This window comes from Coturnix japonica, chromosome 14, assembly GCF_054131305.1.
Source record: "Coturnix japonica strain WE chromosome 14, WE-NBRP24, whole genome shotgun sequence".
Lineage (NCBI taxonomy): Eukaryota > Metazoa > Chordata > Aves > Galliformes > Phasianidae > Coturnix > Coturnix japonica.
The window spans coordinates 13,407,764-13,421,490 of NC_140676.1; the positions used below are offsets into that span (position 1 = coordinate 13,407,764).

At 37.9% G+C, this 13,727-nt stretch overlaps 1 protein-coding gene across 15 annotated transcripts in view; it reads left to right on the top strand.

The window, feature by feature from the left end:
• Positions 1-13,727, top strand: part of TJP1 (tight junction protein 1) — a 184,100-nt gene that overhangs the window by 32,929 nt on the left and 137,444 nt on the right. For all 15 annotated transcript variants that reach the window (XM_085515677.1, XM_085515678.1, XM_085515680.1 and 12 more), the window contains one exon: positions 6,452-6,584. In XM_085515677.1, the coding sequence (XP_085371803.1) occupies positions 6,452-6,584 (133 nt within the window). The remainder of the gene's footprint in view (positions 1-6,451; positions 6,585-13,727) is intronic.

A 13,727-nucleotide genomic window follows, 5' to 3' on the forward strand; every position in this document is an offset into this window, starting at 1 on the left:
GGAGGCAGTTGGGTGTTGATTCTAGTGATGAAGGAAGTTGCTGGAGTCTAGAGCTGCTGATTCAGACCCGTGTTTGTGAGGCACTGTAATTTAATACATAGGAACCAAATGAGATGAGTAGGGTGTTCTTAACGGTCTTGCTGTATCTGGATGCAAAAAAGTGCTGTCATAATGCTGCCAGTTAGCAGAGTCTAACAAGTCAATAAGCTGTCTTCATTCAGAGCGGCAGCCTCATTCCAGCTCTGGGCTGAGGCAACATGAGAATCTTGCAGGCTGTGATGAGCTTCTTCCTGGACAGATGCTCTTTTCTGAGGCTGTGTAGTAATACTTCTTTGGAGTACTACCTCTATTTCTCCAAGAGTAGGGTTTTATCTGGTGTGTTATGGTTGAAATGATTACAGGAACTAAATAATTATTATTTTCTTCTGAATTTCTAATTTCTATTGTGAAGTCGGTTATTTCACAGAGGTTTTCAAATTGGAAATCCATCATTTCTGGCACTGAGATTTCATTAGAGCAGTTATTAGGGGAGCAGATTTAACAATAGGGGATGTGCTGTTTTGCACCTTGGAAACTGCAGCAGTTTCTTTCACCATGGTAAGAGAACCCAGAACTTTATTGGCCAACATCTGTTAATAGTTTCTGTTATTATTTTTAAGGGTGAGGGTGGCATGGATTAGCACATTTGCTAAAATACTCAAGAAAAACTGCTGACCCGAGAGAACCTTCAAACACTAAACTGACATCAGTATTTACTGAAATACCAGTATCTACAACCGGAATGCTTTTAGAATAGGAAACGAAAGATAATGTATTTAAGGAGAACTATACAAATACTCAGTAATTTCTTACTGCGCTGACAGTATTTCTCTCCCAAAGGGAGAAGGACCAAGCCAAAAAGAAGAAAAAAAAACCCCACAAACAAAAACCCAGGATATTTTCTAGCAGCTCTAATAATCTTCACTGATATTCTCATGTGTCTTCAAGCATTTACCTCTACCTTCAAAGTCTTCCTCTGCTTGGGTCTGCTCCCTCTGGCTCCCCGTGGTGCAAACAAGTGTGAAGTCACGAAAAGGCAAAATGCTGTTACTGATGTGTTTTTTGTTACCAAGGATATTATGGAAATGACTGAGGCTATCCATGGTGATGTCTGTATGTCTTTTTAGAGTGTTAGGTAGTCGTCTGAAGTAATCCATAGGTTACAGCAAAGCCTGCAGAAGCAGTGTACTACAGAATTTGCATTTTGACGGGGTCTAATCGGTGCCGTTGTTAAGTGAGTGTGTGAGGTAGCAGTCTGGATGGTAACAATAGATGCTGTTTGTAAGATGTGCATGGGCAAATTTATTTTTAGGCATATAAGTAAACTTGCCTGCACTCAGTGTGGAACAGTCGGCATTAAGCATTGATTTAAACGCCTGGTTGAGTGTTTGTGTTCAGGCTGGGGTCAGATGTGAAAGTTCAGGCTCATAGCGAAGGATGCCTGTTTTATCATTAGGACCATCCCTAGGGAGAAAAGTGTCACTGTTAGTTTATGTTCCATGTAGAGACAGAGCTGAAAAAAGCAAATAATGGAAATGTCATTTCAGTATAAAAGAAATAAGGCATCAACGATTCAGCCTCTTGGGTGTGGCTGCAGATGTATGTGGAAAAACACAGATCACCAGAATGGATGTTATCCATTTTTTATTATTGGTTCTGTTAATACTTGTTTGAAATGGGAATAGAAGTCTCAGCCTAGTCCACTGTAAAGATTTATTGGTGTTGCAAATTAGTTGACATATATATATTTTTTCTGATGAAGGTGAGAAGCTGCGCTTTGTAGTGAAGATATTGCAGAGATACACAAATGTTTTTCACAGTAGGGAACTGTTCAGGGTTGCCAGTAATTGTTTCATATTAGGCTTTTATGTGTGTGTGTATATATATTTTTTTTTTAAAACAAAACCTAGCATTGAATGACTATAAATGTTAGGTCTTCCAGGCAATCGGGAGTGAGTTTCAGCTATTCCACTGTTTGTTGGAGCCAGAAGGCATACTGGCCACGTTCAGCTGCACCCAGCTGACATCTCTGTCATAGTGGGGTAGCCTATCTTCTCATCGGACACAATTACAGACAGTTCACACATTTCTCAATAGAGACCCGTGTAACTACTAGAGATAGAAGTTTCAGACTCGCATGACCACCTGCAGTAACCATTTGCTACAGATACCTCAGTGCTTTTTAATAAGATGGGTGGACAACTTGCAGGATATGAGAATCACAGTGATTAATGATGTCACTAAGTCCTGTTGAGGATATATCGTTGTCAAAGATTTGTTCTCTATCTGTTATATTCAGAAAACAAATACAGTAATTGTTTCAGTCCACAAACTATTCAATTGTTTGGATACAGCTCTATAAAATTGTTCAGAACTCTAAATCAATAAATAATGGGCTTTAAATCTCTTGAGTCTGACTGTTCTCCCTAGAAAATTAGTGTGACATCAATTTAGCTCCTTCAGCCAAAATAGAACTTAAAACAAATGTTAGGCAATATTGAAGCTTGTTATGAGTAGTAGTTTTCTGCAAGCAAAATATAAGTGTAGTTTTTAATAATAAAAGCTGAGGTATGTTACATAGATTGCATCTAATTATATTTGAGCGTGCATAGAGGCATTAGTCCTTGATGTGACTGTGCACTTTGAGGTAAATGTTGACTAGTATTTTGTTAGGATGATGTGCTCATCAATGGAGCACAGATACTAGAAGTGTCTTGATGTTTTTGCTTATTTCTCCAACCTGAGAAATAATTCAGTCACAGTTATGTAATCTGATATCTGATCAGGAACCAGCAAGGTCAATGTAACTGTTGTAAGAATTGTGGGGAATGAACAGGAATCTCTGGCTCAAGGTGGGATTTACAAAGCCCTTCCATTTTACCAAGTAAAATTTCCAGAATTGGAGTGCCTTGATTTGGGAAACCCCAGATGAGCCACGTTAGAAAGCTGTTATGCTTCCACAGAATACTGAGGATGTTCTTTGATAGACAAAACAAGTGCATTTGCAATAAGGCATCTAGAATCATTCACTCCTTTTAAGGATCTGGAGTCAAATTTTTAAACATCTAGGCTTCTCTAAACATCTCATTCTTAAGCTTTGAATTGAGAGTGCTTGCATGAAGTAGTTGATCAGTTGCAGACATCCTAAATGGAGAAATCTTCCTTTCTTAACTGGTGATAATTCCTCTATACCCCTGTACTACAGCCAGAGATTTAGCAACTCAATTAGTAGTTTTCTATTAATTAAACAACACAAATAAAATATGAAGATGTAATATAATGTAGCAACTTCCATTAATAATTTATTTTTTTAACTTGTGGTTCAGATGCCAGGACTGTAGTATCACATAATAGTTTCAGCCTTCATTTAAAAAATAAACAAACAACTCTATTTCTCAAGTTGCAATGGAAATGATGAGGGCAGAAAGCAAGACAGAAAAATAAGAAGAATTTAAAAATCTGGCTTTTGGTTCTATGCAAAATATACTTTCAATTCAAACACTTTGGGGCTTGCCTTGTGAATTTGGGTTCACTGAAACCAGTATTCCCATTTATCTTGCAACCTCGTGGTCTTCATTTTGGCATCTTTTTCCTCATGGAATTTCCCTAGTGCCTGAATCAGTTGCCATTGCTGTACTGCACCAATGTCACTGGAATTCTTGAGGGTTTCATTGCTGTGCCCTGCGTTCCAAGAGGGTGGGTGACATAGATCCAGTTCTGTCTCAGGTTTGTTAGCATCCCTTTGCTAAAGCTAGAGGAGTAGCAGAGGCACCACAGGAGCTGGCATTTCATTTCTTCACTCTTGCCCCAAAGTTTCACAGGAACCTGTGGATATCTTGCAACACTGAGCTTCAAGATTTCCACTGATGATACTGATTTGATTTTTCTTTAGTTGGTTAAATATTTATTTACTTGTAAAAACACACAAGTAAATAATGTTATTTAAGAAAAACCGTGTCTTTGAATCGTGATATTCCTTCCCACTAAATTATTCTTTGAAAGTTAAGTGTGAATTTTAAAGCAGGATTTGGAACTGTAGAAGCTGGGAAATGATCACTGTCAGTTGTTCTCCATCAGAATGGAATGATGGGTGGATTCCAGGGGCAGCAAGCTCTGCTCCTCTCTTCTGTTTTTTTTTTTTTCTTTTTCCCAAGCACCTTAGAAGAATGGATCACACAAGTGGTAAAGACTTCAAAATGCATCACTAGTTTTACTTCTTCAAAAGCTGTGTGACTTTGATTAGTCTGTTATTTTTATAGGCTTTCTTTCACTTTATTTTATTACATATATTTTAAGGCTTCTTAGTATGAGAAAACATTAAAAGACTTTGAATTTAAATAACTATACATCTAAAGGCCCCGGACTAAGTGGTTTGAAATAGAAAGGAAAATTCAGAAAAACCTGGTGCAGCTTACAGTTGTTCAAAAATATTTCTATTAAATGTGAGGAAGAAAATATTATGAAGTTATTAAGCATTTAATTGGCTGGAGGTAAACATGAGGACTTAATGACCCAGGTGACAATTATTGAAATAGGCAACCCTCATAGATTTTCTGGGGTGAGAATAAATCCAGACTTACCTGTGGTGAAAGCAGTGGATCTCCTTGTGGGCTCCATGGTCAGTGTGCGGTTGCATTAAATACTTTTGGATTCACTTTATCAGAAGTGTTTGCAGAGTCCTGTAACGTGTCCATGAGACATTCATACAAGGAAGATGTATGATCAGCGTAAATGTCACTTTTTGTCTGTGAACAGGCATTGTGACAGAGCGGCTGTCTTTCCTTGGGACTTTGTTTTGCTGATTCTTTAAGACATTTCAGCAGGAAATCTGTGGCGTTGATTTGGTTTCTGTGTACAATTCCATTACAGTAGCAGCGCGGCATCTTTCTCTGAGCTTACCCCATAAATAACTTCACCAAAAAAATCTGGTGTTGTCTAAGCTGGAAGTTTATGCGTTTCTGAATATTAGTTATGTAACAATTCTGAATGTTTTCTTTTCTTGCAGTTGAAAGTTCAGGGGTAAATTAATCCAAGGGGGAATATATTAATTTGGAAATCACAGCAATTCAACAAAAAATGAAGGTCTTTGTAAATTGAATGAGAAATTTTAGAATCTCTCTCTCTCTCTCTCTTTTTTTTTTTGTTTAATTTACAAATTTTATTGCTGTGACTTTTGTTTCTCCAGCCTCTTACAAATGTGCATGGGGACATTTTATTCCAGCCGTGAAACAGTGTAGATCCCAGGGTTCCCCTACCTACACAAGTATATTCAGCCTGGATATTTTGTACTTGAAATTTTGTGTGTCGATCATTAGCATGGCCCACTCTATGCAGTGTCTCTTTGTGATGGCGTGTACCTGTAAAGGCACACACCTTTCCTCTTTATTTGTCAAAGCACTTATGTACGTACTGAAGCCATTAATTCCAAGTTTAAAAAAAGAAATCCTAAGATATATAGGAATCTTAATGGTTACAGAGAAAATCACTGAACTGTTGTTGTCCACAGCCTTGGGCAATGCAAAAAAGATGTGTATGGATAGATGTGTGCACACATGTTTTGGTGGCCTCTTACGCCTGCAGTTGAGAAAAAGAAGAAATGTAAATCTGCAAAATAAGACTTCGTTTTTTGGGTGCACGTATTTGCTGGAACACAGTACTCGCTTTCCTAATGTGGTGTCACACTGACTAGAGACTATTTTGCATTTAAAATATTGACCTTTCGAGACTTATTATATTTAGTTAATTGTTAACCCCATTTACATTTACTCATTAACAACTTGCAACAATCTATTTGGCATCTGGGGAGCTTACTCAAAATACTTCAATTGCAAGCTCCTCTTAGAACTATATTTAGATGACCAATGTGATGAAAAACCTTAAAAACTATAGTTTTAATTACCTCTACTGTAAAAGGCTGTAATTACCTGAGCTGTAAAAGGTCCTTTTCATTTAGTTATTGCTCATCATTATTCTTCGCTAAAACATCTGAAGTGCTGTTAGTGCTTAAACTGGAAAAGGTCAAAAGCCAAATTCTGCCAGTGTCCCTTTGATTTAACCAACAGACAACAACTTGTATCACAGAACACAGTTTTTAAATTGAATTAATAGTGAAAAATATCCCTTCTAGTTTTTCAAAAGTAAAATATGTTTCTCTGTACTTTTTTGATGCTTCTTACATCAGTACAGAAAATGTACAGATGACTCAATCTGCAAGCAGTGGTGGATTTCGTGGGAGCTGTGTTTCCTCACCTTTTGTTATCTTATTTTGATGCTGCCTGTTTGAAAACTAAAGGTTGGATTGAGACCCCTGTCATATCACCCTTGCACATTTTTTTACTTGTATATTAGAAATGTGATATAAAATAAAGCGATATATTCTTCTTCTGATATGGATCTCTTTTTTATTTGACAGGGTAACTCCATCTTCCGAAAATCCCAATGGTGCTACCTGTAGTGTAAGTCAGGGAAAGCCTTCTTTAAGAAGAATAAAAGGGAGAATACACAGAAGCAAGAGCCTCGATAGCATTGATTTCTGTGAATTCACTGTAAGTACTTTGTCTTTTACATTTATTCTATCTGAAATTACAAGAATTTTGCTGATAAAGGTGTCATTCCTCTTGCATTTGGTTTATGTCATTGTTAGAATTGAAAAAGGAGTTGTATTTAATGTTAAGAGTTAGGGTTCCGTGCTGGCAAATGTAATGAAAATTATATTGCTTATGTAATTACTGATACATACTCTCATTTTTGTTCTTGAGTAGACATTAGTCTTGTAGCTTGATTTCAGGTTTTGATATTGCCTCATGCATAACAAGATGCAGGAATGAACTGGAAGTTGAGTAAATGTGAAAAATGAATTGTGTTTTCAAAATCTATTTTCATACTTAGAATGTGGAAGTTGTATCCACATTAAATATATATATATATATTTAGGCAATTTTCAAAAGCTTTTTTATTAGGTAGGGATAGATTTCCCACCATTTATACTGGTCAGAAAAGATTAGAGTTACTTCTAAAAAGCTGTGCTGTGTTTTCAGAAGTCCTTTACTGCAAAAGCACTATATGCTGCACCTCTGCAATGGCTGGTGGAAATCTGATCTAACAAACTTATATGTTATAGCTATCAAATACTAATGTAGTGGATAAGAATATGTTGAATTATAAACCCACTATTAAATGTGAGAAGGAAAGACATAATCAGGAAGTATGTGTTGTCTTTATGATGATGTACAGTTCAATAGTAATTGCATTGTCTGGTGCTACACGGTAATACAAATAACATAATTATAATGGTCAGATGTGGTTTTGTGAATAACTAAACAACAGATCAAACTCAGTATGTGCAGCCTTTTTGGTTTGTTTTGTTAAAGATGATGTCAATAGCATCAATGATATTTTTTCTCAGGACTGTTTTACTTCTAATTACGATGTCTTGTCAAGCTGTCTTTGGAACAAAGAGCCTGTTTGCTGTGTAAGGAAATGATGAAACTGATATCAAGAATTTGTGATTTAACATTTTCTGTGGTGTCCAGCTGCTTCTAGGATGCAGATTGCTGCAAAGTCAAGTCTCATAGCTGATTTAGAGCTAGTTTTGGAGTCTGTGCAGACCGCAGTCACAGAAGTGATGTTGATGTAATGGTTACCTTACTGAAGGGTAAAAATTCTCTTTGGGGATGAGATTGCTAAAACATTAGTTTTAGCTTGTGCTATATGGGTCTTCATCTGTGTGGTCCTATTAAGGAGTTTTATCTAAATTTCTACTCTTGAGGCTTTCTAAGAAAAAAGCGATCATAGCCAACAGTAAAAGGAATATCTTGTGTGCCATAAAACTTTTGCAAGGAGATCTGAGATGTAATAATGGCCCATGACTGTGTATGAAATATACCAATATACAGAGTATGTACATCTATCCACATGAAACTCAACTATTAATAGCAAGGCATTGAAAATGAGGATCATGAAAGGGGGACCACTGTTTATTCTGAGGTTACATGTTAATAGGTGATACTGGTCTAAAATAGCTAAGCATAGAAACAGAGTTGTACATATGGATTTTCTTGATGCTGTTACAAAATTAAGTTATAATCACACTGAAATATGTCTTAATATTGTTTAATAGTACTTTTATTGTTATAAAATTGTGATTAAAAATAAATCTAAAGAAATAATAGAGGGAATTAATATGAATAAATCTTTCCAATGTACTCCCAGAACTGAATGTTATTCGTGTTATGCATCTTTGTCTGGTAGGAAGGCTCATGAACTGGCAGAAGGAATAAAACTGAAAATAAAACATTAAGCAGAAGTGAGGAATTATTTTACACAGCAAAGGAAAGAGATTTTTAAAACATTCTCTTTGGAGCTCTTTGGTGGGGTAGAATTGTTTTCACGCAGAACAAAGATGAAATGTTTCATATTAAAAGGATGATTTCTATGCTGACAAGCTCAAAATAACTGGAGGAGCCAGTGAAGTGCTGGCTTTCTTCATCATATAATGCAATTTAAATCTATTAATAATTCTGACTGTTAGAGAATTCCACGTCTATCTGAATCCCAAATTGTGTTTTTTTGTAAAGCTTTTGTTCCTTACCTCTAAGCAAATTCATTTTGAGTACAAATCTTGACAGTGTGGGGACCTAAAAAAAGAAAAAATAAGCTGTATGTTTCATTTTCTCCAAGTGTGAAGAGATGTGTCCCCAGTGGGAAAGGTCTGGATTTCCATGCTGTCATGTGCATACAAAAATGCAGTACATGAAAACGCTGTACCACTTACTGTGACTTCAGCTATGGTGGAGCACAAGCTGTGGGAACAGTGTTAAGCTGGGAGGCTCGTTTAAAAACGTAGTTATTCTTTGAAAGGATAACCAGAAAAGAGCCTACTGCATGTGTAAAGTTCCAGCTGAGACCAAATTGTGACTGGGAGGGAATCCCACAGCCTTCTCCTGAGGGCTGCCTGGGACAGGAGATGCTACCCTGCTCCTAGTTCACCACGTGAAGCCTATGATGTTTACAATTTGTTGTTCCTGTGGCTATTACTGTGGGTGACGTATCTAAAAATGCTGGAGGTGTCTTTGCCTGTATAACTTGCTGTAATGGCAGGCCAGCCTGTAAGGAACTTACTGTGAGCTCAGGTGTATGTGGGAGGCTGTCAGGGCTCCTGGCTGCTGCATTGCATACCCCTTTTACTGTCTAGCAGCTGCCTGGTGTTTTGGCATCCTTAGTGTCCTGTTAGGGGCTATAAATTCTTCCTTATTCCAAGTGATGGGAGTCTGCAAGATTGCTGACAAAAGATCTGGGATTTATTTCTGTTGGTACCTCTGCTGTCTGAAGTGGGTGATTCTGGGGTTTGTAAGTCATGGCTCCCATTACCATTTTGCTAAGATGGTGAGCAGGAAGATAAAGCAGAGAGACAGTGATAAGCCACAGAGTGACAGGACAGCAGCTCCTTTAGTATGTCTTTCATCCTTTTTCTTTTCTTTATCCTCTCCATGTAGTATTGCTGCCAGCTGGTCCAATTAGGGCCTGGTTCCCACTAAAAAAAAATGTTTTATTGTTATTCAGTTCTCCTTAGCACCATGCAGTGCTTTCCCAGTTTTTAGTCTCTGAAACACTCAGCTTTATTACAATATAACAAAAATGTGTATTTTTGTAATACTGGCAAACGGTTATCAGAAACATTGTGTAACTCCTTTTACACGCTGCAGAAAGCTGTGAACTAGAGAAAGGAAAGTATTATAAGTTCTCAGAGAGATGTGAAATACATCTTACCTTGTAGAATGAGCTGGTTATACTCATGGTCATTACATCCATTTTTAAATGCTTACTGTGCTGAAACAAGCTCTGGGCTTGTGTAAGCCACCCTCTGCAGAAGTAGCACTTCTGAGTCCAATTTGTCAGCAGGGATGTTGCTGTGCTTGGCGCTGTGCTGACACACTCGATATTCCCTGTCAGGGACCTCTGGACTCGTAACACCAGTTGGTGATGTGTGACTGGGCTCTGCCTCTTTGACTTCTTCTAGGCCTCCTTGTGGGAGCGTGCTGGGACCACCATGGGGCTGTGAGCTGCCTGAGGTGCCTGAAGGAAACTGATGGCTGCTGGCCTTACAGGTTTTGTGTGTGACTCATGGTGTTACACATGCTGACTGCCCCCTTGGTGTGTGGGCACCAAGAAACTGTTCCTTCCTTCCTTACTTGTGAGACAGCGGGGATGTTCTGTGGGAACGATGACCAAGGAGGATTGCTGGGGGCAAGTGTAGAGGCCTAATGGATATGGAATGTCTGAGATGCACTTTCTCATTTTCAATGTTGTAACATTTTGATCAGACTCAAGAAATTACCAAAATAATCATCTTAGGAACTCAGTATGTTTGAAGGAATACATCTATAAATTTTTCATACTAAGATCAGCCCTTGTAGAAGGAGGTCTCAGAAATCAGAGCACTGCAGATAATTTCAATATGAACAAGCCCAGCTCTGCATATTTTCTGGAGACAGCTGATGCTCTCAGTAAGCATGCACACAGCAAGGTGTTGTAGGCAGGCAGATCCAGCTTTGGTGTGCTTCCACTTGCACTGCGGCAGAATCCCAAGGAAGAATTCTGTGAAATACAGTGGAAAGGCTTAGTCCTGCTGCCATTTTACCATTCTTTTCTCATCTTTCCTTCTTCAGATGCACTGCTTTGTCTCATCAGGTATTGGCAATAAAGTGGGATTGGCTCCAGTTCTTTGTGCTGACACTTCAGAGGTCAGTGGATGTCAGCAAGAAAACACAAAAGTAACACAGTGGGGTGGGAGATATAACCCAAAAGGAGAGAAGAGAGAGGCAACTAAGCACAAAGGACAGGCTGAATAAAACAGTGTGGAATGCAGGAGGAAATTGAAGAGGCAACAAAGGAGGAGATCATCAGAAAGCAAGAAGTAGCCGCACGAGTGCATTTTTTTAGGTAGGGAATGCACGTGTTCACCCATCGCATTAGATTTACTTGCTGTTATGCCACCCGGGGAACATGGTACCTCGTGGGCCTTCCTGCAGAGGAGCTGTGTATTTCCCTCATGCCCACCATTGTCAGCAGGGCCAACCTCACCCATGCTCAGAAGAGCTGTGTGCCCAGCACCGTGTGTGCACCGTGTGCCTCTGTGTAGGCACGGTGCTCTGCCGCTGTATGAGGACTTTCACTTCCTTCTGTTTTGTGATGATGTTTTAAGGCTGTTCAGGGGCTTTAGACATTAACTTGCATGGATGTTCTTGATGACATCCTTATTTCACTTCCCCAGACTGCTTGGTAGCTTTTTCAAGCATATGGCAGGCTGAAGAATTTGTTCACTGTTGGAAATGTCCTTACTGAGAAACTGTCGTTGTGATTAGCCCCATTCCCCCAGTGCGAAAATCCAGTGATTAGAACAGGACTCCGTACTGCATCACTCTGTTAGTTCGTAGGGTGAGAATACTGCTGGGTAAAGCAATCTGATCTGTGCCGAAATCATGGGTTTGTTGCAATTTCTGTTTTATTTCATCTAACTCAAATTCCTCTTCCTTTGGAGTCATCATGTAAATCACTTCTGAGATGGTAAATGGTATTCTATAATTTAATTTGAAATAAAATGGTTATATTTTTATACTTCCATTTGTCTTGATTTTATCGCTGGATATTCCAATTTGAACATCTACCTGTAAAAGTATATATCATCATCATGATAGATGAAGAATAGCAGAGACTGTATGTACATGAGTTATTTCTTAGGATGGAGATGTAAGAACACTGGCATTCTTTAAAAAGTCCTGCAGGTATTTTAGCCTTGTCTGTAGATGTGGAAGGAGGAATTCGTTAGCACAGCTGGAGTCTTGTGGATGCCCTTAATTTGTTCCCGTTCAGAGAACTGTGTGGTTCTGCAGCTGTTTGCAAGGATTAAATCCTCTGTTGTGCAAAATAAATCTCATGCAAAAGTGACTCATTTATTACATTAATAATTTCATCTGTTGATGGATACATGAACACAATACGGACTTTATACAGTAGAGACAGTTTTAGGCAGATTGTTTTACATAAGAGAGTTTAAATGATATGTGCAAAAAGAAAATTTGTTTTATTTGGCCAATTAACACATTTTACAGACAACGAGATTAATGTACTTTATGTTTCTCTTTTGTATTTCAGTGATGATGTAGAAAAGAAAGGAGGAAAAATCCATGTGATTTTTATCATAGGCAGTTAATAGTTTTAAAGACAGATGATTTTTTAAACTACCTTTGATTGGTGCAACCTTTTATATACTGCGCAATCTAAAAAAGAAAATGCTACAGGCATTTGATCCAATGTTACAATTTGTATAGGAAAAAGGAGTGTTTTCATCATTGTTTTTTTCTCTCCTCTCTTGAACATAAATCTGAAGTTTTATACAATAAGTGTTCTAAACATTGAGGCAAATTAATAAGTCTTTACCACTATGATAGGTGAAATGTGTGCAGCCTTTTGAGTAAGGACATAAAATGTAAGGATGAGTAATTTAATTTGCTTGGTTTTAAATTGTGATTGACCTTGATGTATGCTTCTGAATCGATTCAGATTATTTTATGCCCCTGAATAAATTCAGGGCTCCAGTTTAAGTCTGCCAAGGATATTAACTTCATAATAGTCATTATACTGGTGACTGGATTTACATTTAAATTTAATTAGAAATATATTTTAAAGTAAGTATATTGTTTAGGTTATTATTTCTTCTGAGGGTGTCTCCGTGGGATACAGTAGACTGAGCTGCATTGAAATTGGCATCAGTTAAAGCAATATCTCGCTGATTATTTCAGTACCATCATAATTTGACAATTGTGACTTGTCAGGTCTTTTCTTTCCTTAGAAAATGTCAAAAGATATCCAGGCCATCATGTAGTTTAAGTTATATAATATCAGGCCCCTGACATGCGGCAGTATGGGATGCTGGTGTCCCATATCCCTTCAATTTCAGTATCTCAGTATACACACCATTACTTTCCAGCCTGCTGAGGCCCCAGGCAGGGGGAAGGTCCAATGCCTCGTCCTTCAGCTGGTGCAGGGCTCCAAGGTAGCACAAGGAGGACAGCAAATGGACATTTTCTCTGGTTTAAGGTGCTTCTGAGAGCACGCATTGGTGTCTTCGTTTCTGCCCTGAATTTTGTATGCATCCAAATGAAGATCAGCTTTGTCTTAAAGTCATTTTATAGGATGACTCAGGGAAAATAATAACTTCTGTATAAGCTTCTTTAAGGAGCTAATCTAATTTTCTGGAAATCAGACTTTCTTCATCTTCACAGACTGGTTACCTTAGCATTTTGTTAACTGTTGTATATTTATGTAGTAAAAAGTTATTTCTGTCTGAAATAATTTTGTGTGAGTGGATTTGTACTGTTTTCAAGTCCAAGTGCATTTGTCTTTCATGCCAAAAATTCTTCACTGATTTATTTCTACAGTGGAGATTAACATTCTGTTGCTCAGTCTATTTTCCTGTTATTGATAGGGTTATTTGTTTGACCTTTCTCCATTACTGTGTTTGAAGAGAGGCAGACTTGTTTATAAATATGAGGAAACAAAGACAGTAATGATTTCTGTTGCAGGCTCTCAGCCTTGTGCTTAAAAATAGCAAATAATAGGAATGTCAGAATGAATGGCTTTTCAAAGATTTCACCAGAATGTATATGCTGAAAATTCTAGTAGCATGT